Source organism: Phalacrocorax aristotelis, chromosome 3, assembly GCF_949628215.1.
Source record: "Phalacrocorax aristotelis chromosome 3, bGulAri2.1, whole genome shotgun sequence".
NCBI classification, from domain to species: domain Eukaryota; kingdom Metazoa; phylum Chordata; class Aves; order Suliformes; family Phalacrocoracidae; genus Phalacrocorax; species Phalacrocorax aristotelis.
Window position 1 is genome coordinate 103967647 of NC_134278.1, and position 25632 is coordinate 103993278.

At 43.6% G+C, this 25632-nt stretch overlaps 1 protein-coding gene and 1 long non-coding RNA gene across 26 annotated transcripts in view; one reads left to right on the forward strand and one right to left on the reverse strand.

The window, feature by feature from the left end:
- ESRRG (estrogen related receptor gamma) overlaps window positions 1-25632 on the forward strand; it is a 404960-nt gene that overhangs the window by 8951 nt on the left and 370377 nt on the right. For 10 of the 25 annotated variants that reach the window (XM_075088873.1, XM_075088883.1, XM_075088888.1 and 7 more), the window contains exon 1: window positions 11669-11791. The exons of 12 other annotated variants lie outside the window; for them this stretch is intronic. Coding sequence is in view for 1 of the 13 variants with exons in the window: in XM_075088872.1 (XP_074944973.1) it covers window positions 14284-14330 (47 nt within the window). In the remaining 12 variants the exon portion in view is untranslated. Of the gene's footprint in view, window positions 1-11668; window positions 11792-14217; window positions 14331-25632 lie in introns of those variants that run through there. 3 more of the 25 variants (XM_075088868.1, XM_075088871.1, XM_075088872.1) reach the window with 2 other exon arrangements.
- On the reverse strand, window positions 10633-11531 carry LOC142055228 (uncharacterized). The gene is made up of 2 exons (XR_012659851.1): window positions 11325-11531; window positions 10633-11116 (listed from the first exon to the last, which is right to left on the reverse strand). It is a non-coding gene; the product is annotated as an uncharacterized LOC142055228 (long non-coding RNA).

Sequence of the window (25632 nt, forward strand, 5' to 3'; positions counted from 1 at the left end):
CTTTGCATCAGTAGAAACTGTTAAATGTTTTTTAGGCTGATTGAATATTTTACCTGTGGGGGAAAAAAATACAATAATCCAGTGATGGTTTCCAGTGACACATGGAAACCAAAAGATTTTGCAGCTGTACACATACGTACACTGCTGCTGACAGCAGGTACTTCTGGGGTAAGTGGTGGTGTATTCAGGGAAAAATAGAAATAAATGGAGCTTATACTTCTAACTTGGGTGATGCCAACTTCTCTTATACACTCAGTAGATAAATGTGTAATTTTTGTTTTTCTTTCTCTAGTCTGTAGTAAAATCTATCAAGTGGAAGAAGTGAGATAGATACAGATAGCTCTGACACATATAGATGGAGAGATGTGTGTGTGTATATATATATATGTATGTATCACATCACAGCCAGGGAAAAATTTACTCAAGGAGACAAACTTGCTTTAAAGGAAGTGCCACCTAAAAGAGGAACTTTATGGTTCTAAAGTTGTCAGTCTTAGTAGAAGGAAGAAATTCTTGAAACTGTGGCATCCCACCTTCCGTAAGCATAACTCCATTTATGTAAGGAAGGATCACCGATAATAGAACCATGTAAGTGAGAGTGACCATAGTGACTGAATTATTTCTCACTTCCTTTACCCATTACCTAGCAATAAATTTTTCATTAATATGTCAAAATTAAAATTCTCTAAGGGAAAAAACATGCAATGGATTCAACATTTAAATGCTGGGGTTTGGGGTTTCTCTGATTGTTTGTTTTGTAGCAAGCAGCATGCATCGAAAAATATTCAAAGTGGGGGGAAAATAACTGAGGGACTGTGATGGGACTGGCATAGATCTTTCCTGAACTAGTAGAAGATACAGACCAAGTCACTTGTCAGTGGAATGCTAATGTCTTTTGAATCACACTGAAGTTCATCTGATCTGTAAGTTTGGGATTGCACCTGTTGAAACCACTGAGATTCATGTTCCACAGTCTGGAACTTCTGCAACTGCGCCTAACTTTTATCAGTGGCTTATTTTGATATTATAGTTTAAAATGTGGGGGTAAACCAGAAATGGTAAACCTGTGATTGATTATGTTACTTGACATCTAATGAGTCAATTTGATCTATTCATCCAAGGGGTATCAAAGGCATAACCCTTGATTTCATGTAAGGAAACTGAGGCACAGAGAGAGAAGTAACTCTCAGAAGCCCAAGTTCCCAATGACGTGTTGGCGATGGATTTAGGAATGCGGAGCAGGTTGCAAACACCTGCTACATACATGGGGGTAGCTTCATAAAGCACATGCCTTTTGTGATGCTTTCACAAGCTCCTAAAACCTTGTTCCAACTGTTTCCTCAAGAGCTTTGTGACACTCTTTCTTTTCTTCATTCATCAAATGTTTTTAAAGCTTGTACCTTATGGTCACCTGTGTGAGACTGGAAGACCTGTTTGTCTTTCCAGTATGTTCTTGAATGTTAACTCCTGTATTTGTAAGTGTATCATCAGAATTACCTGAAATCAGTTGGAATTGCTCTTGCACAGCGATTTGTTGCACTGAGGCCATGGGGAGGAAAACTAGCACCCCACTATGCCACGAGGCATGGTGGAAAACAGTGAAGGGCCATTTTCATTGGGCTTGTACATAAAGAATTGTCCCAAGAAGCAGCATATATTGCTGGGATAGAAGAAACTGTTTCTGGATGTTAACTCTGGGTAGTATACCGCAATGGTAACTTAGACAGTAATGTGATATCCTATCCGCACAGGTAGAAATGTAGAGCAACAGTCTCCTAACAACTGGAAGTTAATATACCCATCTCTTAAAAAGTAATTATTTATACAACAGAGGCCAAAAAAAAAAATTGGTTTAGGCAAAATTGTGTATCCTGCTATGCATCTGGCTGTAACAAGGGTTAGGAACATTATTTTAATAGCTGTTAATATAAAACCATTGATTGTTGATTGTGGCAGTGTTTTTTCTTTTTCTGTAGTCTTAGCTGAACGCTCATGCCCCAGGGACTCAGAGCAGGGGCTGAGACTGTGCCTGTTCGGGTTGCACTCAAGCCTGATAAACACAGGGGGCCTAGTACAGGGATCACTAAAGCTCTCAGGATGGCTCCAGAGGGACTTGGATGGAGCATTCATGAGCTAGTGGCTCTTCTCAGCAGAACTTTAGTGGCAAAACATTATGATGAAGTCTCCTAACTAGTAAAAATTGCTCTAATGTAATGAACTGTACCATAGTATCCAGTTGTACAGTGCAAAAAATTGCCTAAGTAAAATTACCCTTGTTAAAATAAGTGAATAGAGAAAATAACGGATACATCTGAACTCTGGGCAGCGTATATAAAGAACAGTATTAGTCAGTTAGGAAAAGCTGCTTTGATATCAGAGTCAGTAATATCAGCCTCCCTGAGGTTTCTTTTAATTCGCCTGTAACTAAAATGAGAAGTGGCTTCAGTGTAAGGGATCTTCAAGAACATGCCCGGCAATGATGTTTTATGTACACCTTGTAGTGTGCTTGTGGATGCAGACTCTAATATACTCAACACCAGACTAAAAATTTTCAGCCAAATAAGAGGCATGCTTAGCCGACTCGTAGCAGAAGGCAAGTGGGGATAGAGAGGTGTTTGCAAGACAAGCAGTTCCCCAGCATCAGCTTCTCCATGCCTTCCCCCACGGAAGCCCGTTCGGAGGACATGCTCCAGCTCAGCAGCCTGGCTTGCGAGTTTTGCCGCACCTGACTGAACAGCAGCTCCCTCCTCCCCTGCTTGCTTCGTTCTGTGCAAGAAGGCAATGCCAGGTGGCTACGTCTGTCTTCTTTTCTTGTCTTTTTTTGGTCAGAGCTGCCATCTGAGCAGAGGGGTAACATGGGGAAGGCTGATCCCTTTCATGACCTGTTCGGGGCTATGATTGTCTTGCCCAAAATTGAAAAGACAGGACTCTGCAGTGGGTCTCCTTGTTTTGGTGAAAATGGTTGAAACTCTGCCATCCAACTACAGAGCAGATTAAATGACTGGCACTATTTTGAAACATCTTTTTAATCTTTTCTATTTATTTATCTACAAGTAGATGTGTTCAGATTTGGGGACTATCCTTTATAATCCTTCCTGAATCTTCTAAGACGACAAAAACAAGACCAAAACTTATTGCTCCTTTACTAAACTTATTTTAAAATAAACAAACAAAACCACAAACACCACCCCTCCCCCACCCCTGTTAGATGACACATTTTCATAGAGATTTAGGTAAATTGGGACATATTGTCTTAGATATGACAAGGTTTCTAAAGCTTTATAAACCTCGTGTTTGTAAGCTATTAATGAACTGTGATTCTGTAATGCAATGGAAATACCATATCCAAAAAGGAAATAAACAACTTGCCTTCTTGGCAAAATTATCATTACCTTGTGTGTAGGAAAAGGCTCTGTAGCTGGCTGCCTTTGCTGCAATTACTGGTGTACTTCCCAGGATATCCCGTTGTTTGCTACACTCCCTCCGCAATCATTTTTGTAGGGCTTTTGGATGCAGGAACCTTATCTCACTAAATGTTTTGTCCAGCACCTAACAAAACTACCTTCTTACCCCGAACAATGCTACTGTGCTATAAATGCCTAATGAGAACACATCCCTGGTAGTGTAAACCTGAAGCAGTTACCCTAATTTTTACCCTAATTAGAAATTGTTCTGCATTGACATTGGGGCAACTCGGTTGGACCCGATGGCAGCAGGTCTCTTGCCCTGCCTTTTGTAGTTTGAGATAAGGACCTGGTATTTTGGGACTTATTTCTGCAAAAAGTTGAGCATCTGTAATCCTGCTAACATCAGCAGGAGATGAGAGAAGACAGCTCCTGGCAGCAGCAAGCCCCCCCTAATTTCTGTGCTGTCCAGAAATTAACCTCAAGAGTCCCCAAATTGTCATTAAAATTCAATTGTTTCCCTTCACATTTAGACATCCGCCCATGGAAAAACACCCACCGTGTAACTTCTCCCCCTCTCCCTGGGGGTGGCACCAGGCAATTAACTCACATAGAGGATGGGAAGGTTGCAGCCCTAATGGTGACTGAAAAGACTAAGGCAAGAAAACAAGCTTACCTTGCTGCCCTAAAATTAAGCAGTAATCCACGTGGCTCCAACACTGAAATATGTAATAATGTGGTTGTAGGATTTCATTGCTAAAGATTTTGCTTTGTTTCTGCTTCTGTCTTGACTATATAAAAACTCATAGTTTTATTGCTGTTGCTGTATAATAGACCAAAATATCACAGAAAAAAAATGCAGTTTCTCAATTTTTTATTAGAAGATCAGATCCCTGGCTGGTATAGATTGGTATGGCTCCACTGATTTCATGAGAGCTATGTCGGCTTTCACTGGCTGCATATCTGGTTTCTAGTTTGTGGCTCTTACCAGGTAACTACTGAATAAGACATCACCATACCATGACATTCATATGCAGTAATGGCATTCAGGGTTCTGACTGGGGTTAAGTAGTTAAATATAAGTAAATGCATTGGTCTGTGGAATAAGATCTTTTCACTTTTCTCATCATTTTCCATCCTGAACAACTAGATTAAAACTTGTGTCCTCTCGTTCCCACCAGCCTCCTGGCCACCTGCTAGAAGCCCGCAGGTGTAAGAGCAAGGATGGGTTCAGTATCAGCACATTTCACTCAGGGCTCTAGAAATGAGCATCTTTAATGCACATGAAATGAGCTAAATTACAGGGGAGTGTTTCCAGCCGGCATTCCAGGGCTGTGAATGCAGCCCTGGAACCCGTGGTCCAACAGGCTTTGTCACCCTGACCAATGCTAAGAAAGGCCTTCCTACAAGCTTCTGTACACCATTTTCTACCTATATCTATCACGTCTTTGCAAGCACAGCTTTTTATGTGTGCCTGGGGATGTACTGACACATTTTGAGAAGTCAGAAGACTCACTGAACTTTTAAAAGTGGATACTGTCAATGTCCTTCAAGCAGGGTCTAGATGGAGTTGAGGTAGTTGAGGTCCTTCAGTCCAAAATGGTTTAAGATCCAGTATTAACCTATTTATCTTTTGACTGCATATGCCAGGTGAAGTTCTGCAACCTCAGGGAAGGCTTAATCCGTACAGTGTTGGGTTTCTGTAATGGAGTCTCACAGGTGCTTTCTTCTCAACTGCAATAGTATCAGTTCCTCTGTCTTTATATAAAACATAACACTTAAGAGAATTCAGGTTCATCGATGAAGGGTTTCATGTTCCTCCTTCTTCCAGTCTATAAACTATTCTATGCGTAGGCTTCTGCTCTTCCTTTTGAAGCTCTGCCATCACTGTTTAAGGTTATTCAGGCCAGGGAAAAGGAGCAGCAGGGAGTATGACTGTAGCCTCCTGTAAGAACACTGAATTATGTGGGGTAATCCTGGATCTCTGGCTTCCAGGACTCCTTTAGCACTTACATATTAAGAATAAAATACATTAATGGGCTTTTGAGAATCCCCGAGATGTAACCTGAATCATAGACAGAGCCTGTCTGCCATTAAACCTTCTTGGCAGCCATTCCTCTTCTGCAGCCTTTGCCTTTGAGATCTGTTTTGGAGAGGCATTTTGGAACTCTTGTCGTCAGCACCTGTACACCCAGGAATCAGGCCCATCACATACTGTTTTGTACTGGTACTTTCCCCAGTATGTCGTGTATACTTCGCATATACAGCATGGTTGCTTAAGTGCAGACTGCTAATCACTGGTTATTTTAATATTTGTGTAGCGTGTGAAAGGGGAAAGGGCTTAGATTCTGTTTGTATTTTAAGTAACTGTCTTGGCAGTTACACAATCCATAGTGTTTATATTTTCGTGGAATGCAATATTTCTGACTGATGTTAAAATGAGAGGAGCAGATATCAGATATGGCCAAGCAGGCTCTAGAGTTGGTCCGGACCTTGTACCGCAGCCGGCTGTCAAGGGCATCGGGGAAAGGTGCCGCTTAGCACTGTAGTTTGTCTGCTATGTGTAAGCAATATTATTACTTGCTGATGGCATCTTGGCAACTTTGGTCTCCATCAGGCAAGCCAAATTCTGACCCCTTTACTACTTCACAGAGTTAGTTCAAATTCCTATGACACCAGGCTCAACTCTTGTTAGGGGCCAGACTGCAGAAGCTAAGAGGTGAGCTTGCTTATTCTGAGTAGACTTGGATCTCGTATTAGGTGAGGGCCCCACCTTTTTAACATTGCATTACCAATAGTGTACAAGGCAAATGTCTATACAGATATTTACATTCCAACAGCCAAATGGAAGCTCATTTTTTCTTCTGATTTATGTTGTTTTACAGACATGAGTAACCCATGTGGGATATCTTTCCCACAGAGTAAAACCAATGTAAATTCACATGACTCAGGGCTTTGTTTCGATGCTCATGTATAAACTCTCATTAGAAATGATTATGCTTGAAGATCAAAAGAAAAGTACACTTGCTTGTATTAATGTTTAATGCATAATTGAGATTGTTAGAACAAAAAAACAACAGTCGGTGGTTGTTATGACAAATGCTAAACATTGGCACTACTAACCAGTTCTCATAGAGGATCCTTCATTTCATATCATTGGCTGTGCACTGAGATTTCCTCTTGTGCATGTTGTGCCATCGTCTCGGAGATTTAAAGACACCTTCCTCACAGAATGAGTAATTTCCTGGTAATGACAGGAGTGGGGGAGAGCCAGGATACCCCACCACTGCTGGTGGCTTCAATGCTCAGAGACCTCTCGGTGGAAGCAGAGTGTAAAATAATCTAATCCAATTGTTTGTACAAGCGGAATTTCAGATCAGGCATGCTCCTATATGGGCCAAAACTCTCCTTGCCTTCAATCTTAGTCTAGTTTCAGCCTTAATATCAAGTCTAGGCCCATGGTCAAAGTTACCCAGCACGACAGAATTAAAGAATAACTTTATTTCTTGTTCTATGTTTACCTGTGTTTTACCTTCTTTATTCAATGCGAACTTTCTTACCAGAAAGCCTCTCACTCAGGTAAGCAGGTTTGGCATGAGGGACGTGTACATGAAATTCCCTATTCCCTATGTCCTCAACCAAGACCAGCACAGGTGAGCAAAGCCATGCTCATGATCACAGATTGAGCTTTGGAACAAGAATCCTATGCGTGGCATCATCTGTGGCCTGTTACACAGAGTATCAGGGCTACTTCAGCTGCATACGGGAAGACCCTGGGTACCCTGTGCCTTCCCACATTACAGCCTTTCAGACAAAGTAGGAGTTGGGGTTTTTTTTATCTTCATAGCTGTTATTGGCTTTTCCCATGCCAATGTTTGAAGGGTCAGCAGTTTGTACCATCTTGGTTTTATATTTATGCTTCTTTCCAAAAAATTGGCTGTTTTACTTGCTGAGCTTACATAATTTCTTTCTTGTCCCTCGTCCCCCGTCGTGTGTCGTCCCCCCCCCGAAAAAAAAAATCCCAAACCGCAATAAACTGGAGATGAAAGTTTAGGAGTTTTAATTCATGTCAGAGTCACCTCTCTTCCCATGGAGGTCTGTGGCACAGAATGAGACTGAATGACATTTGACAAACTTTCTGCTTGGCACAAAGTTGCAAAAAAACTTGTATGTTCTGATTATCATTTTGGTAACTTTCCTGTAGGCCAGTAGAGATACAATACACCTGATTCAGAGCAGAGTAGCTGCCTGAGTTTCAGGTAGGTTCTTCCTGATTCAGATCCTTGTAAGCAAACAATAAATTAGAGCTCTATTCTTAAGGTGCCTTCTGAAGGCCCTGTTGTTCTGCAAACCCTTTGTTTCAGGAACTTCCTCGTTCAGGAACTGATATTGTTGAATTAGAATGGGTGCTATTGCTTTGAATAGTATGCAGTCAAAGTACAAATAGGTCATGGGTGCTTAAGGGGACAGAGCAGAGCTTTGGTTTTTGTTTTCCTTTTGTTTATAACAACCCGCTCAAAATATTTATGATTGAGAAGCTGATATTTTCTCCAGTAAAGAGCCTATTGTCCACTTTAAAGCAGTTGAGAAAGTACTCAGAGTATATACTGGTTAAATTGTTTATTTTTAGTGGTGTACACATGGCAGTGCTATCCTGGAATTGATCATAAATACATAGCTGTTGTGGGAGTTTTGTTGAGAAAGAAAAACCTGTAATGAATTAAATATGCTTCACGAGGAAAGAAGTAGGTCAAACATTGGGCTACATTAACCTCATCTTATACAGAAAGACTGTTGTTTTCACCTGTGGGACTTTGGACTTGTCTACACACAAAATTATTCCGAAACACTTATTAGGTACGCTGCCGTAATTACTCTCGATTAAAACCATGTGTAGACAAATCTTATGCCAGTGTAAGAATTCACTTTCTTGAATTCTCTTAATCCACTTTGAAAGTGGATTAAGTGAAACCAGGAAACAACTCGGCCATTCCGGAGTGAATGAACTATTTGAACACTGTTCTGCTTTGCATTCACATCTGACCTTATTCCGGCATAATTCTCCTGGGCTGAGAGGCTCTTAGGATATATCTACATAGCAAATAAATGTGTGATTATAGACATACCAACCTCTCCTTTACTCTCACTGGTATGAGTAACAGCAGTAATGAAAGACGGTAGCAGAGACTTCAGTACAGCCTATTAACTGGAGCATACACGCAGTGGGGCTGGGCACTGCCTCTGCTGAAATACACTTCATCACACCCTCGCTTCAGATAGAACTCGCGTCCCTTGGACTAATACCGGGGTTGGGAGTGCCTCTCTGCACCTCTGGTGTGGACGCACACCAAAAATTGCATATGCGATAGGACCGAGCAGCTGAGCTATATGGAAAACAGGTGAATTTAACTTCAGAGGTTAATCACATTGGAGAAGAAGCATGGCTCACACATTTTTAATATACACACCTTTGACAACCAAATAAAGCGTCAGCCATGCAACTGCAGAGGCCAAATTAAATATGCTGTAGAGAAGCACAACTCAGTTGATTTCAGGGCTGATTATGGCTCCATAGGTGAGATCTTGCTTATTTGACTAATACTACTTTTGTTGACTATCTGCTCATTTATTTCAATGAAATTAACGCATTTTAACACCCCTTTAAGTGCATTCCAAAAATAGCAATTTGATTAACTAATTCACTTTTAAAAGTGTAACAATCACAAGTAAAAATCTCCCTGTTAGCTGAGGTATGGCACAATTCCAAGTAGCGTCTTGGGTAGCTCTGCCATACCCTTCATCCTTTTAAACAAACTTCCCACATCAATCAGAAGAGCCTCACTTAAAAATGAACGGTGAAAGACAGGCAACAATCAAGTTGTATGCAACTCTTTTCAAGTCTACCAAAAAAATTTATCAGTAATGTACTCTGCTGAGACAGTATACTTAAGGCAGGTATGAATTTAGTCTAAAAGCAGTTCAAAACAATTCCAAAACAGAAACATGAAACAAACTTGTCTTTCTAGCCCAGCCAGAAAGCACCTTGAGTAGCTTGGGTTTAAAAAAAAAAAAAGAGGCAAAAAGCGCTTTCAGTTTCAGGCTCCTTAAAATGATGCTTGGACTGTACTATATTCTGAGAAGGATTTCTTTTCCCCAAACTCTTTTTCCACTTGCAACAGATTATCTCACCATTTAAAATAAGGTGCTGTTAGACAGCACAGAGTCCAGCAACAGAAAAGGTTGTACACTAACTTCTCCCTGAGTTTATCTCCTTATAAAAACTGGAATAGCAAAACCTGCTTAGTAATATTAAGCAAAGGCAATTTTCCCTTTTATTGTATTTAAATGAGGAAAACGGAAGTGTTAACACTAATATTAAGGCTGAATTGAGGCAGCTGCAAAAAGTAATTTTGTTTCAGCCCTGCTAGCGTGTCCCTTCAGGAGTTCCACCGTGCTAGTTACCTGTGCATTGGCAGTGCTGTATCTTGTTATTAAAATAGGCGGTGCAAAACGCAGCATGGAACAGGTAAACTTGACTTTGGGTGCTGCTGGGACGCTCTGTGGTCGCTGTGCAGGTGCTGTGGTGTTTCAGCAGCTTGGGATACCAACAGTGCGTGTATAACAACTGATCTTTAGCTGAAGAGGCACTTAAATCTGAGCTACCACGGATAGTTTCTCTTTAAGCGAGGCCTAGCTCTGGAAATACTTTTGCATGCGAGTTAAATCCAGCATGTAAAAGGTCCCCTGAATTCAGCAGGGCCATTCATGTAGACTTACAGGGTTTGCCTTTTGAAAGTACAAAAATCAAGGCAAGCAGATGCAGGTGGCCTGCCAGCCCCTACCATTACTGCTAACAGCACTCACGGCGTGCACGGCGGTCACGCTGTCTTCGGTGGTGGCTGCAGGCCTAAGCGCGCTCCCTATTTTAACGTAAAAACGCCCTGCTTTCACAAATAGATGCTCCGCAACCTTAGCAGCAGAGGCAGGGAGGAGAGATGGTTCGAACACCCGTGATTACACCCCGCCGGGGTTTGCGGCAGCCTCCTGCTCTCCGTAGCAGCGACGCCATTGTGCTAGCCCATTTCCAAACTACCGCCCTGCCTCCTCCGGCCCCGCAGCCCACGGGGAGCACGGGTGCACCCCAAATTCAGCCCGCTGCCATACGGGTCTGGCCGTCGGGGCCCTCTCCCCCCACCCCCAGCCTTCCATTGCAGAGGCTTGGAGGAGATTTGGGGGGGGGCGGGGGGGGCGGCGCGGCGCCGGGCCTGCACGGCACCAGCGGCTGCACCGCCGGCAGCGTTACTGTCGCCTACCTTCCTCTTGCATTTCGGGTAGTTTGGGTTGGGTTTTTTTGCTTTTTTCTTTGATTATTTTTTTTCCTGGTGCCCCCCCCGTCCCGCCCCCCCTCCTCCCCCCCGCGGTGGCTCGGCTAATGGCCTGCTGGCGGCTGGCGGCGTGTGCGTGCCTCCGTGTGTCCCCGCATCCCCGGGGCGAGGTGTCCCGGCCGCCGCCGCAGGACCCGGCCGCCCGCATCCGGGCTGGGCTGCCGGGGGCCGGCACCCCCTCCCGGCACACCGTGTTCCCTAGTTTTCTTTTTTTTCTTCTTCTTTGTTTTTTGGTTTTTTTTTTGGGGGGGTGGGGGGGTTGGTTTTTTTCTTTCCAGGTGGGACTTGGCGGTGACCGGCGAGGCTCGCCTGGCACTGAATGTCACCCTGAAGGTAAAATGAAAGACAAAAAGATGAACGCATGCCTGCTCCCCTCGGCCCCGCCGCCGCTCCCCCGCGCCCGCCGGCGAGCGGCCGCCACCATCGCGGGGCGGCAGCCCCCGCCGCGCCCCGGATTTCCTGTCCCGGCTTTTTATTATTAAAAAAAAAAAAAATAAAAAAAAAAAACCCGCATGCAGAAGAAACGTGCACGTACCCGGTAACGAGCCCAGGAAAAACCCGGCCGCTTTCCCCCTTCTCCTGCCAAGTTATCATTGAGAAAACAGACAGGCGGCGTGACGTCCCGGGTCAGGCCGAGTGCGGACCGGCGCTACCAAGGCGGCAGGGAGGCCCGGGGAGGCCGCCGGGGCCGGGGACGCGGGCCCGAGCCCGCCGCTCCCCGCCCGCCGCCGCCGCCGCCCGCCCGCCGGGCCGCGCCCGCCGCCCCGCCACCCCCCGCGCCCCCCGCCCCGCCGCCGCCGCCCCCACCGGCCTGCAGCCCGCCGGCGGCTCCCCCCTCGCCGGCGGAGGTCGCGGGAGCCCAGTTAAAGGAGGCGTGTGTAAAGATTTTGCAATGTCCCTGCATGGTGTTGTAGACTTTCCTAGCAAAGAAACCGGCTTCGGCTTCTTTAAAATCCCCGACGACTCACCTGATTAACCTGCCTGCGGTTCTGAGCTGACCAGGTAAAGCGAGCCCCCCCCTCCCCACCCCGCACCTCTGCGAGCTGACATTGCATCGGGGGCATGTTTTTGCTTGGAGACGAGCCGCTGCCAGAAGCGCTCCCCCCCCCCTTCCACCTTCAGACCTTGCCAATTGCACTTGCTCAGAGTCATTCCCCTCCTCCCCCCCGAAAAAAAAAAAAACAGCTTCGTAAAAAGCCGCACAACAGCACCGGCCACCCGGGGTTTAGTGGTTCTCGTCTCTCGGGCAATTATTTAAAATTATTGGGCCGGGGGGGTGGGGGGAGGGAGAATGATTTTAAAAATTATTTTTTCTGCTGACAGCTCCTACCCCAGGAGGTGTTTTGTGTGTGTGTGTGTGTGTGTGTGTGTGTCCCCTTGCCCAGGGTCAGGAGTGCCGGGGAAGTGACGAGGCTGGAGCCAGCAAGAGTTTGGGGCCGGGGTCCCGGGGTGGCTCTGGCAGTTGCGAGCGGGGACGGGGGACCGGACTCTCCAAGCCGGTGCCGGGGCGCGTGTGATTGTCGCGACGGCTGCCCGTGTCGCCCTGCCTCCCCCGGGGTGCCCTTTCGGGAGCCCCGAAGTGTCCCGGCTGCGGCGCGGTACGGGCCGCCCCGGCCGGGGGGGGGGGGGGGGCTCGTCCTCGCCCCCGTCCCTCCCCCGCCGCCCTCTCTTTCCTGAAACACTTCTGCGGGAGGAGAGCAGGCCTGGTGGGAGCCCTGCACGCCGGGCGGGGGGCATCCCTCCTGTTCCTGCTCCTGCTCCTGCTCCTGCTCCTGGGTGGTTCTTTATCGCTGTCCCCGGGTGGCTGGAGCGGCGGCGTGGCCGCGCCACGCGGGACGCGCTTTGCTCTGCCGCCGCCGCCGCGGTGTCAGGACCCGCGGCCGGGCGCTGAGGGACACGCACGCACAAAGGCAGCGGGGCAGCTCGCACCCCAAATCAGGAGGGGCGAAGGAAAGTGTGGAAAGTCAACCTACTCCTTGCTCCTCCCGATACTTCACCCTCCCAGCTCCGGCCGTGAGGGGTTAAGAGAAGTGGTTGCACGTGGGGGTCTGAATGTGTGACCCGGCTGCCAGGAATATTTTTTTTTTTTTTCCCCTTTTTAATTTTTTTTTTTATTTTCCCTTGGGCCGTTCGTGCTATGAAGGAGCGAGTGGTCTGGAGGTATATTTTGAAGAGCTGCAGGGGAAGCGCTCCAAGTACTTGGTCTAGTTAATATGTTTCTTGCGATAGCAAAGAAGAAAGGACTGCATTTAGGAGATGACTAAATAATGGGGGAGGCAAGTAAAAATGAGTGGAATATAAAGGAGAGGAAAATGAAGGTGAATGGTAGTGTGGGAAGGCAGGCGCTGAGCAGCTTGGGTTTCTCTCCTGTAATCGCCCCCCCCTTCCAATCCTTTTCATACTATGAAGGAGACCCTAACAGCAAACGTAACCCAACGGAAAACCAGATGACTCTCCCCCCCTTCCCCCCCCCCCCCCCGCCCATCTTTGTGGCTGGGGAGGAAATCTGAATGCCCTTTGTGTAAAACCACCAAAGTTTTAAGCATTTCTTGGCCACCCTGTCTTAAATACAAAGTGTGAAACTTACCTGATACATTTTGGTGTTACTTCCCTGTTTTATTTCAGAGGACAAAACGTTCTGGTGTAGCGTACCTACCGTCACTTTCAGAACGGGAGTAGTTTACAATATAACCTACATTAGATTATACATGGTGCATGCGTTGCTTTTCCACTGAAAACAGCCAAAGACTTAGCATGATGAAGCGACTCATGTGGTTATGATCTTCCTTGTCTTGAGACCATCAAGGTAGCTGCAGTTCTGCATGCTGGGGGGGGGGGGGGGGGGGGGGGCTGCCTGTGGTTGTGAGGGGTTTCATGTCTGTATGGGAACCCTGGCCAGGCCTCCTTTTAGCGGACTTTATGGTTTAAAAGTGCCAGGGGCAGGAGAAGGTAAACATGACATTCGGTGTGCTCATTATCAAAATAAGGAAAACAAATCGATTGCATTAACTCTGTGCGCAGTATCAGAGTTATTCCACAGTATTTTGTCAGAAATTAAAAGGTTACCACTAGAGTACTATATCCCTATCTCGAGCCTGGCACCACTTATTACTGCGACGGTATTTCAATATTAAGTGATTCTAGAGATATTTCATCTTTCATTTTGAATCCTGAATTTGAATCAGCATTAGGATGTCAGGGCTGCGAGATAAGGTATAACAAACTAAGTAGACAGCTGAAGGGCTCCTGGTGAAGGTGTTGCTGAGAAGGATATCTTGGGCCGTTCGCAGTAACCTTGTTTACAGGGACGTTTCAATTGCAACCTGAATTTCAGCGAGAGGCTGCCTGGACTAATGCCTGCGTGTCTGAAACCCATCACGAGTGTCTTTTGCACTCTAAACCTTCTCTCTGCCTTCCTTGCAGACTCGCAAAAACTTTTCTGGAAGGTTACGATGATTTTCTGATATGAAAATTAAGATGTTTTCCTAAGAGGAATGCTGCTCTTTGAACTCGTGTACATTAACAACAAAGTATTCATGAGGTTTGATTTTTTTTTTTTGGTTCTCTGATGTGTCAGGATCAGTAGTTACACTAATCTTTTTAACTTCATGTATACGGCTTTGATTTATTATATTTAAGTCTCGGTGGTTTCGAATGTATTTTGCAGCACATGAAGTCGGTTCAAGTCAGAATGTGAAGAGATGCATATTGTAACAAGGAACAGTTTTGTAGTGAGCTGCTAATTTTTTGTTTTCTTTTCCTAAAGCTGTTCCAGGAAAATCACGTGCATTTAGTGAGTGGGTGCTAAATGCCAGCAGCCACATTGATGAAGAAAAATGCTGTTGAAATACTTTGGAATAATAAATAGGATACGTAATGGTCAACCACAAGATAAAAATTTTACACAGTCTTTTTATGGCTCTAAATTGGCTGCATTGTAAACCAAGCTTACTACTCTATTAAGTCATCAGAGTTTTCAATTATTTAAGATTTCTAGTCAAGCTATCTAATATAGCCTTCATCGTCCATATCAGAAAATTATACATAAGGTTGTAATTCCTTGTTGTTGGTATGTGAGGGCTTTGTTGTGGATAGGGGGGCTTAATTTTGACTTACCAGGACAAAAATTACAAAGCATGCACACATTAAAATGATACAGAAATAGCCCCAGTCCTACGGAATGGGGATAGTTACAGCACTGAAATGTACCTAATACAATTTGAGATCCACTCACTAAGAAACCTTGACAGTATCTGCCTTGCAGGTACCGTGCGTTTGGAAATACTATATCTCCGTTTAAATGCAGATCTTCAGTTTTCTCCAGGGGGCAGTTGGCGAATCTTTCGATTGAAGCACTGGTACTGGAAAAACTAACGGAAGATTTACCCAAGAACAAGAGACCCTTTCAAGTCTGCCTTTTTGAAATAATGATTATAAAATTTCTTAATATTGCGATTTTGTATTGATTTCGAATACCTTTTCAAAAGTCACACGAAAGGAATAGTGTCTTTTGCTCAAGGTAGGCCAACAGTTTGCATGCTTGTTTAGCAATCTTAAGAGGGATAACCATTACAAATAAGTTCTTTGTTTTTACATGGGTATTGTGTTTGTGTGTGAGTTTCCTCAAACGGACAGAGCAGTCTTGCTTTGATTTTGACCTAGATTCCTCCTGATTATTCCTATACAGCTAGTACCTGCTTATTTCCCGCTGTGAAAATAGGAGAACAACTGTTGATGCTATCTAGCTGGAGCTGCATGGGCAATTGGCACGCTCGTCCAGTAATCTCCCCTCCTCCTCCAAGGCTTCATTAGTAACAGATAAAATAGTGCTGCAGTCCAAAGAGGGTGCAAGCCAATATTTTCTCTTCTGTGAATTTTCGTTCTTTGAGGGTTTGATTCAAAGAACGACAGGAAAAAAAAAAATGGGTAGAATGAGTGAATTTATTTCTGTTTCCAGATTTGGCACCCAAATTTTGCACACTTGCAGGGATGAACAGGGCTATGTTTTATCTGAAACAAGTCTCAGATCCAGCTAACTCTGTACTTGCTTGAAACTCAGTGCCAGTAGTCAGTCAGTCCTTCCCAGAGGGGGTTGTCCGATCCAGTCCAGTTTTCTATAGTTTTTGCAGCTGTCTGGTTTGCAGTGCAACCCAAGGCACTAAAAACCCGGGACGCAGGGAGCGGGACCTCCCTGTTTGGGATGAAGGCGGCTCAAACTACCTGGTGCAGAGGAGACAAAAGATCCTGACCTTTCCTAAGCCGGGTGCCGCGAGCTGCACGCATTCCCAGCCGCTCCGGTCTCCCCACCATGGGCAATGGTGCTGCCCGGGGATGCTCCCCTTGGCCCTGTGCCAGAGCCGTGAGGCTGTGGAGATGTCATCCGTATTAGGCTCACCTGTTAATGGCATATAACCCATTGGCCTCAATACCCTGGAGAAAACATGCACTTCAGCCTCTGCGTGGAGTTCAGGCAGATATGCAAAGTCCAATCTTACGTGCACCAGCGTTGATGGCAGAGCTCCCATTCGGCTTAATTGATATTCCTATAAACATCTGCAGGTTTCTGTTTCTAGTGGAAGCTACAGCTGGGTGGACTTCTTAAATGAATGTTTTGCATATTGAGGTTGAAAGGAAAGTCGAGCCTGATACATTAACTTATCATCTGTGTCATCCTCTTGACATCACTTGGATTATTACAAGCATATATGACAAGGAGATTAGGTGCAAGATCTTCACACACACATGCTTTTGTTAGCATGTTTATCAGTGGAGATGTTACTTCTCTGAAAACCTTAGTCTAAGTCAAGTCTAGGCAAGTACAAACCTGCGCATGCATATACAAGTCGAGCAGGGCCTATCCTTTATAATACATTTTTTTTCCCTTAATATCTGAGCAAGATCTCTTATTATAACTCAGCCATTAGGGGAAAGAAAATGGAACTTTTCTCAAACAGCTTTTCTGTTGGGGAATCTAGTGGCAGTTGCTTTGAAGCATGTGTAATTGATTATCATACATTTATTTTAAAAAGGAGACATAACAAGGAATCTAACATGATGTTTTGGAATATATCTTCTCCCCACAACGTTCTTGAGGGAGATGTAAGGTTGCAGGCATCATTTCATGCCCTGTATGTTTTTGAACATAAATCAAAGAAATTGTTGGAGAGTTATAGATGTTCATAGCAACTGTAGCTATAATAAACACATGCAGTATATATTTTCCAAGCTATTTTGTATGGGTGAAAAGCTGAAGCTGGCATTTTGTACGAACAATTCAACTTAATCACTGAAAATTTATTTCCTAGTTAGGGTGGATTACCAGTGTAGCGTGAAGTTGTACACCTTGGTTTAAGTTCATCTGGCTATGAAGCCTCACTTAAAATTGGGAAAGAATTTAAGTTGGATCTAGACACCTTAAATTAATTATTCCAAATGTCAAATTTATTGTGATGCCTCCATGGCAATATTTACATCTGTGTTTCAAAGTACGCTGGATACTTAGAGAGCAAATAAAAGACAAGAACGGTATGAAAAAACTAAGCAATCTTAATTGTACACATAGCACAAAACGTGACCATAGTAAATACAACAGGAAGGAGAACACTGAACGATCAGGTAGTGCAGAGCTGCTGATGGGAACAACACCTAGCTGAGGCATACAAATTTCTTGATGATTGTATTAGTTTTGGTTTAAAGTCTTAATAGATGAAAAGGGAGAAGTTACTTTTATGGATTAATTTCAATGAGAAGAGCATATCCACATGGTGTGTGAGGATGAGGAAGGCGTTCTATACGTTAGTGAGGCTCCAAATGCATTAAAATGCTAAAAAGAAAATCCAGTAATCACAGTGAGTATGTATATGGATAGACTGGAGATAGGACACATTCAGGATCCGTGCAGAGATCAGACAGGTCTAGATGAACAGAGTTTCAGACTCAATATTTAAGCAAAATCCTAAGTGTCTGAATATAACAGGTGTTTCTTGGGAGTCTGGCCTTCCTGGTGCTTTCAGGTGTAGCTCTCATAACTCTGTGTACTCCTATTGGGTTCAGAGATTGATAAATAAACCCGGTACTGCTTACTGGAAATTTTAAGACTAGCTAAAAGGTGTGACTTTTAAGAGTGTCACTGTGCCTCTGCTGGACTTCTGTTTTATTGTCGTTACTTTCAATCATTCCTCTTTTATTACAAGAGCTAGAAATCCCTTTTTAAAAGAGAAAGCTGTTCTCTTATTGCTTGACTCTTGGAAACGGAATTTTAAAATGTACAACAAATATCCCGAGATTGATGCTAAAACTGAGAATTTGCTCTGTTTTACTTGTTTGTAGTATTAGCCTTAAATGACTTCCTCTTGATGATGCCTTGAATTTTAAGACCCTCATGCATTAAACAAGAAGCTGTCTAAACTGTTAAAACTGATGGAGGTCAGGAAGGCAGAGCACGGCCCACCTTGGGCACCAGTACTAGTTCAGACTTCAGAAGAGCAGGCAGTGGGGTTGGTTTCCAAGGGCTACCCTTTCCACTGGGGACGGGTGGAGGACAGGTGGAGACATACAGCTTCTGACATTGCGTAAGCTCAGGGTTGGTTTCCTCTTCTTCATTTCTCGCCTAGCTCTTGCTCTCTATCCTCTCTGTACATTTTTTGTGGCCTCTCCTGAGTAGCCAGGCTACTTTACTCCATCCTCTGAAGGTTGGAAAACGAACTTGGAATTGTAACTCTGCTCCCTGCCGTATACAATGCTGTGAAAACAGAATTCAGTGAGAAAATCGGCAAGGAGGGGAGAGGGCAGGCAGAGTGGCACAGGTTGAGGTACACCTGGGAAGACAGGGAAGAGAAAGATTTGGCAACTCCTGTGTGTCCCGTGGTTGGGATCCACGTATACTTTTACAAAAGAAGGGAGTTAAAGGATCTGTGTTCCTGGTCCATATTGACCCAGCTGTGATGGATGGGACATGATTATAGGGGAGAGGTAAGGAGGAGTGTAACCTGGAGCGGACGTCCTCTAGCCGGCTGGGTTGTGTGGTGTAGGACTGCTCAGTACGGTTGGGTTACTGCTTTCATGCTGCATTTGGGAGTCTCAGCCTTTTTGCGCAGACACTTGGGTATTTAGAGGCTCTTGAGGAGGAAACTTCATTCACCGAAATTCCTGCTTCCACAGGGATTTTTTTTTTTTACTTGTCTTAAATTAGTATCTTGAGTTCCACCTGACGAAAAGAGCTTGTTTTACTCTGTGCTGAATTTGTAACAGAAAAAAACCCTCTCCTGCCGTATTCCAGTCAAAAGAGAGCAGGTGGACAAGGGTTGAGAGGGAGGGATGTGGAGTCTGGGCAGCAGGCTGGGCGCTGGAGCACGGAGAGCAGGCGGTCCAAGGTCACAGCCCTTCTTATGGCACAGCTGGGAGCTGAATGCACAACCTCAGGTTTTAGCCTTTTACCTTCCTCCGACATGCAATCCCTGTCTCGCAGCTTGAGCAACAGAGGAACAGAAACTGTGCTTTTGCAACACGCGTTGAATGTGATGGTGCTGGTTTAGGCATGGAAAGGTGATGTGTCGGAGGTGATGCAGCCACTCAGTGAGCCCAGCCTCCTAGCCAGGGCTTTGATTCCCTGCCTTGCACTGTCTCTCCCAGGAGAACAGCAAGATTGAAGTGTGCCACCACATGCTTTCACTTCTCTGGTGTGAAATGGTCCAGGCTGGACAGGATCCTTCTCCCAAAGGAGAGAGACAAATTTAGGTGGAAGTTCATGTTGAATCAGTATGGTTACCCTGCTATAAATGGTGCCTACCTTTTGTAAAGATTATTTTTAATGTTTTACTGATCAGATTTTGCTTGGTTTTACTTTTTTTTTTTTAATCAAAGGGAAGTGAGGAGATGAGCTATGAGTATCTCTGAAAATTGGGCCACAAAACCTTATACTTGTTTGTGCTTGTGAGTGTGCCTGTGTGCAACGTGCAGATGCACACTTGAATGTTGTGTATGTACAGGATCTCAATTGCTTTGCTGTTTGAATCATAAAGCATGCTGCCTTGATGTACTGTCAGTTTTGGCTTCTGCCCTTTGGAATAAAGTTCAAAATATTAAAGAAATAACACGCAATGTACTAGTAACTAGAATAGTCATAGCGCCCGAGGGGAAAAGAGGGTGGTGAATAATCTGTCTTACAAATGCCCAGAAAAAAACTCCTCCTAACCAAACTCTGCAATGTTGCACTTTTAAAAGGGACTTTTCTAAATTTTGTGTCTGAGGTTTGCTGGTTATCCGGGAGAGAAAAGTAGGTCCTGTTTGGGAAGAAGCATGCAAGCTCTACCGCCACGCTCTGACCGTGTGTGGGGGAATGTATGGTCCCAGTTACTCTTTGGAGAATCACCCTGGGCTAAATGGTGAAACAACTAAATCCGAATTAATTATTGATAGTTCTTTAACAACAAATGTGAGGATGTGTTTGGAATATTGCTTCCCAGTTTAAGAGTTGAAATAGCGCTGGCAGATGTATTATTTTAAAATGTTGCTCTTCTGGTCTTATTAGTTTACTTGGATAGCAGTAAGAACCGCAGAAGCTGATGCAGGTTCTGCCTATCCCTGGCTGGTTCTGGAGGGCCAAGGCAGGAGCTAAGGGGACACTAACAGATATTTGGAGTCACACTGGGACTTTGGTCAGAATATCAAACTTTACCGAATTGGGGGTGTTGTGCTCCACGGTTTTGGTCCAACAGGGACCATGTTAAAAGGCTCTAGCTAAGATATTAAATGAAAGAACCAGCCCCCTCCCACTCACAAAATCTTTTGACGTGTGCTCTGTATCAGAAAAAAAAGCGCTGAGAAGTGTGTGACTGATGCAAGGCAGGCTCGGGATGAATTTAGGATAAACAGGATGCCTATTGCACTTAATTTAGCAATTCTAAGGCAGAAAATGCTTTTGAGCACAGATAACAGCTTCTCATCTGCGAATGCCACAATTGAGACAAAGCAAAATATATTGTGGCGAATTCTGCAGCTCACAGTCGTGACACAGTCAAAACCTCCTATTACAGTGAGGGAGACTTCTGCTTGTATCATGACTGCCTAGGATGCAGGATTTCAGAGCGGCGTTAATAAAAATAATACAGTAAATATACAGTTTCAAAAGTCCTGCAGGACATGCAGCAAATGCCAGTGATTCGAACTGGGTGAAGTTGTCAAAGGTTGCTTTGCTCTCCAGAGCCTGGCAGTAGCTCCACTGAAATGTGATGCCATTGGTTTTCAGCAAAGGTTTCTTTCTGCAGGGCTGCAAACAGAGATCAGCTGCTACTGTGTATACACAACTAGGGAGCAAATCAAGCAGCACATTTAAGCAGCCTTTTTAACCCTGAGACTTTCCAAGATTTCTTCTTCACGCAGGAAGTTTCCTTTATATTGTCAGCTGTAGCACTTTGCTCATGTAATGAGATCAGAGCTAGGATCACTGCTGCACAGTAGAAAGACTTCCTTAAGACATTTGTCCTTGAAACTGCACCAAACTCTTGGAAGAACCCAGAACCTGTAAGTATGTATGATATAGGCAACAATAGCACGGTGCAAAGCTGCAATCAACCGTTATACGCTATCCGATTAGCAGGGCAGGAGGGATTTCTTTTTTTTTTTTCGGATGTTATGTTACATTCATTTTCAATTTGTTCTAAGGAAACAAATCAATTCGGGCTTCTGATACAGTGACTTTGCAGTAGATGAGCTGGTAGTAATATGTTTGATTTAACTATTTGTTGCTCTCATGTAGCTTGTGGGACAATTATTGTAGCCATCGAACTATAGAGAACTTTTCTTATGTTTTTAGGCATTTTAAAGGATTTGGGGGTCCATCTTGCAAATAAGTTTTTGCTTTGCTTTTTGATTTTGGCAACCCCACCCTACACCAAACTATAAATAACAGGGCAAACGGAATTAGTGTATATTGTTCTTAGGTAGCAGTAAAATATATTTGTTTGCAGGCTTAATTTAGTCATTAACAACGTTGCACTGTTTGGGGTGGGTTTTGTCTTAATTGAATTCTACTCAAGGCTCTCTATTTTGTGTTTTACTATCTTGTCTGTGTCTAAGTTACTTTGCCGGGACTGCAGTCTGGTTAAACCTGTATTTAAGCACTATTTATATTCCGAGCACATTTCTGGTAAATTAAGTGTTTGAGATATCTTTTTTTAAAGCCTTAAACAGTATAGTTTTATTAGCAGTGAGCGCCAGAGAAGGCACAACATGGATGAATGTCAGACATAGACCACATAACCTAAGTCTTCTGTGCACTAAGTCCGATCCGAACATGTCCACTTCTGTGACTGCAACTAATAAAAGCCTTGAGTTCCCTTTCAATAAATTTTTCATACGCAATGATACTTCTGTTTATCAGATTAATTTCTCCCAGGTTAGCCTGATTGATAGCTGGATTGTGGTTTCTTAAGAGCTTTCTCCATGAAACCCCACCGAAGAGCTGCATTCCATTTAACCAGTGAATGTAAAAACTGGTAACCATGGATTCAGCCACCACTAACTGTCGAGAGCAATGACTTGTTGTAAACAATACAAATGAGCCAGGATAGCAGAAGCAACCAGACATGAAATGATTTTAATAGAAATTACGGTAAAGGTCATGTGATTCTGTATTGGCTTGAATTCAGTGTTAAAGGGAAAGTATTTCAGTTTTTCAGGTTTGATTTAAATTGCACATCTCCACTGGCTTCACGTTTGCGTAAGACCCCCAGAAGGGAAAATGAAGCAGTTCTTTGGAAATGCCTCTGCTTAATTGCATGTTGTGACTTAGGCCCTGATCCTGAAAATGTGGGAATTACTCTAATCAGTGGGATTATTCATGTACTTAAAATTTAGTATTTGTAATTGTTTGTAGGATCGAGGCCTTTCTAGGTAAGTTAGTAGGAAAAAAAATTATATTCTAAGGAAATAATAACCTGTCACTAAAGATAAATCATGGAAATGCAAGTTTTAGTACTGTTGTATGGTTTAGTTGGAGATTTTTGTTTGCTTGTTTCGATAACATGAAAACAAGTTATATTTATCCTTTCGTTTTTAAATGTTATGACTTTCATTTCTCATCTACCATTCCTCAAATCCTCTTCCTAATTTATAACCTCTCTTTTGGAGAACTGGTAAACCATAGTGTCAGCTATTATAATACAGTGTGATGATAGGCACATGCAGATCGCATGAGCAGTCGTGTGTCCTATCTCAGGAATTTCCATCCCTACAAAATCTTTGCTGACTCCCAGCTGTCACATGGCTGTCACTCACAAATTCTAACCATAACCAAATCCTCCTCCCTGGGCATGCGCTCACCAAACCTCTCTACCTACATGTAGACGCAGGCATAAATGTCCCTGCTTAAGCACTTTCTCTGCGTAAATGGGTCTCTCCCCCAAGCCTGCTGCATTCCACTGATGTTTCTCCCTTAATTTGTTCCTGGGTGCTACTTCCCTGCTGTGCCTGTGCTTTGTAAGGAGGAACCTGGAATGGGAACGGTAGTCAGTAAGAAAGGCAAAGAAAAATAACTTTGCACATTATTTAATATAACAATTTAAATCAGTGTGATTCTAAATTCAGAACCTTCATGGCCCCCTCAACCTCTCAAAACAAAAATTAACCCTTACTGTTCTGTAGACAGCACTGTCACCTTGCAGTATACTGACCTACTGTTTTGTATATTTGCTTGTCATAACATTTATATTATTTGGAAAACTTAGATAGATTATAAGAGTCCTAGACTGGAACTTTGGTTATTTCTGTATTTCTAGGTTATTTCTGTATTTCATAGATGTCACATACATCTATGTTTTTTATCAGTAATTACGATTTATATATTTTTCAACCAGAAGTATTTAAAACAATTTCTCATCAATCAGCCAACCAGTCTCTGCCAAGCACAGGTTGCAACTAAAATGTATAGGCAGATACAGGACAAATCCTGCTTTCTCTATTCTTCTGAGTTGCCTTGCCAGACAGAGAGGGCGATTGCTTGTGTGAGTCAGGGAGGTAAGATTTAGCTTATACATAGATTAACAGCAGGCAAAAATAGACTGACTTCTACTGAAAATAAATACTTTTGAAGAGTAAGAGGAAAGCACTTACACAGGAATATTTGGGGGGAAAAAAAAGCTGAATTGCAAAATATTTTCTGTTGCTTGTCTGTATCAGTGTTAAGAGTGTATTGGTATTCCTGTAAATCAGACCTATAAGTATATTTACCAAAAGGGAGGAGGTGGCTAGACAGAAAAGATACCACCTTGATATTGTGTCCCAGTTTCCTGGGACGAATCCAGCACTGGAAGTAAAATGCAGGTAGAAGCACAGTGAGACTCGAGATCAATATCCAAGTAAATTGGGGAAACCGCACTGGCCTCCTTACCATGAGCTTATTACGAAGTATTAGTAATTCCTACACCCCTTGAAAACCAGGTGGGGGGACGTCTGAATCGTTGTGCCTGAAGAAACCAAGTTTCAATCTGGAGAGATAATGCAGCGTTTGGAAAGGAAGGAGTGCACCGTGGTCCTATTGACTTCACTGGCATGGGACAACAGGCAGTTTTCCTTTACTCCAAGTACCTTTGGCATCTTTACGATCTGTGACATATGTGCTTGTCTACTCCTCTGTATTTTGCATCACATACTGACTTTGTAATGCAAAACTTGCAGGAGTTAGTGGGTAAGCTGCCAGAACTCTTTGCCCATCTGCAAATAGGAAGAACTGGGAGGCAAGTCCCCTTGTTCCTCTCCCAGTTTATAAAGTTCAGGTGCTGGCTGACGGGCAGGAGACTTAGACCAGAATTCTCATTTGAAGCAGAGCTCTGTGAAGATGTATTTGAATTCCCTAAGTGGAGACCTCAGTATTTTACCCATAGAGAAATCTCAGTGTATGTGCAGTAAGGCAAATGTTGCAGTGCATACTTAGGAACCAGCAGAAATATTTAACATTAAAGTAATTAGTAATAACTGATGATATCTCCTTTGTAAGCACAGTAATATACAATCAATTGGATATTTTTTGTATATGAAAATACCATATTGGCAGTCCTGTCAACTAAATTCAAGTAGCTTAAGTACAGTCACCTTCTATTAAAAAAAAAAAAAAAAGTGCAGTCTTGATATTGAGGTACCAGGTATAGGGAATATAGGGTAAACTGGTGTCCACATCTACTCACACTTTACTTCATGGTTGAGACAGTCAACAGCACTGCAGGTAAGTGCTGCAGTAAATCAGTAGCGGTTGTCAGATGGACTCCTGGCTATCAGGAACTGGACTGAAACTACTTAATTTCATGGAGCATGGCAAACTAGTGGGTCACTGAATGACAGAATATTGTTCTCTGAATTATTAACTCTATGTAACCATTGCAGTGTTTTATAAATTTCTGTTCCTTTCTAGTTTTACCTCTTAGCTTGTTTGGGTAAGCGAGGTTTTTTTTGAGGACTCCTATAGTCATTTAGTCTTTGAACATTTCCAAATCTACTTCTTTCCGTGGGCTATTGAAGACCCATGATTTATGGGTTATAACGTTCTCCAGGTCAGCAAAACTGTCGTGGGGTCTAAAGACAGGACTGTGATCTGTATCAGCTGCATTAACTTTCTGTGACTAGAACGCGCCTTTGATTATTCTGCATTATTCCTTTGTACAAAATAAGGTCATTCACTGTGTATTTTAGTTTCAACAGAACCAGACTGTCACTGACCATAAGCTTTTGCATGCATAGACTCTCTTCTTTCTGGCAAGGCTTTAGGCCCAGATCCACAAAAGGATTAGATGCCTTAAGTGGGACTTAAGTGGGATTTAGGCATTGAAAGCCCAAACTGAGATCCTCAATAT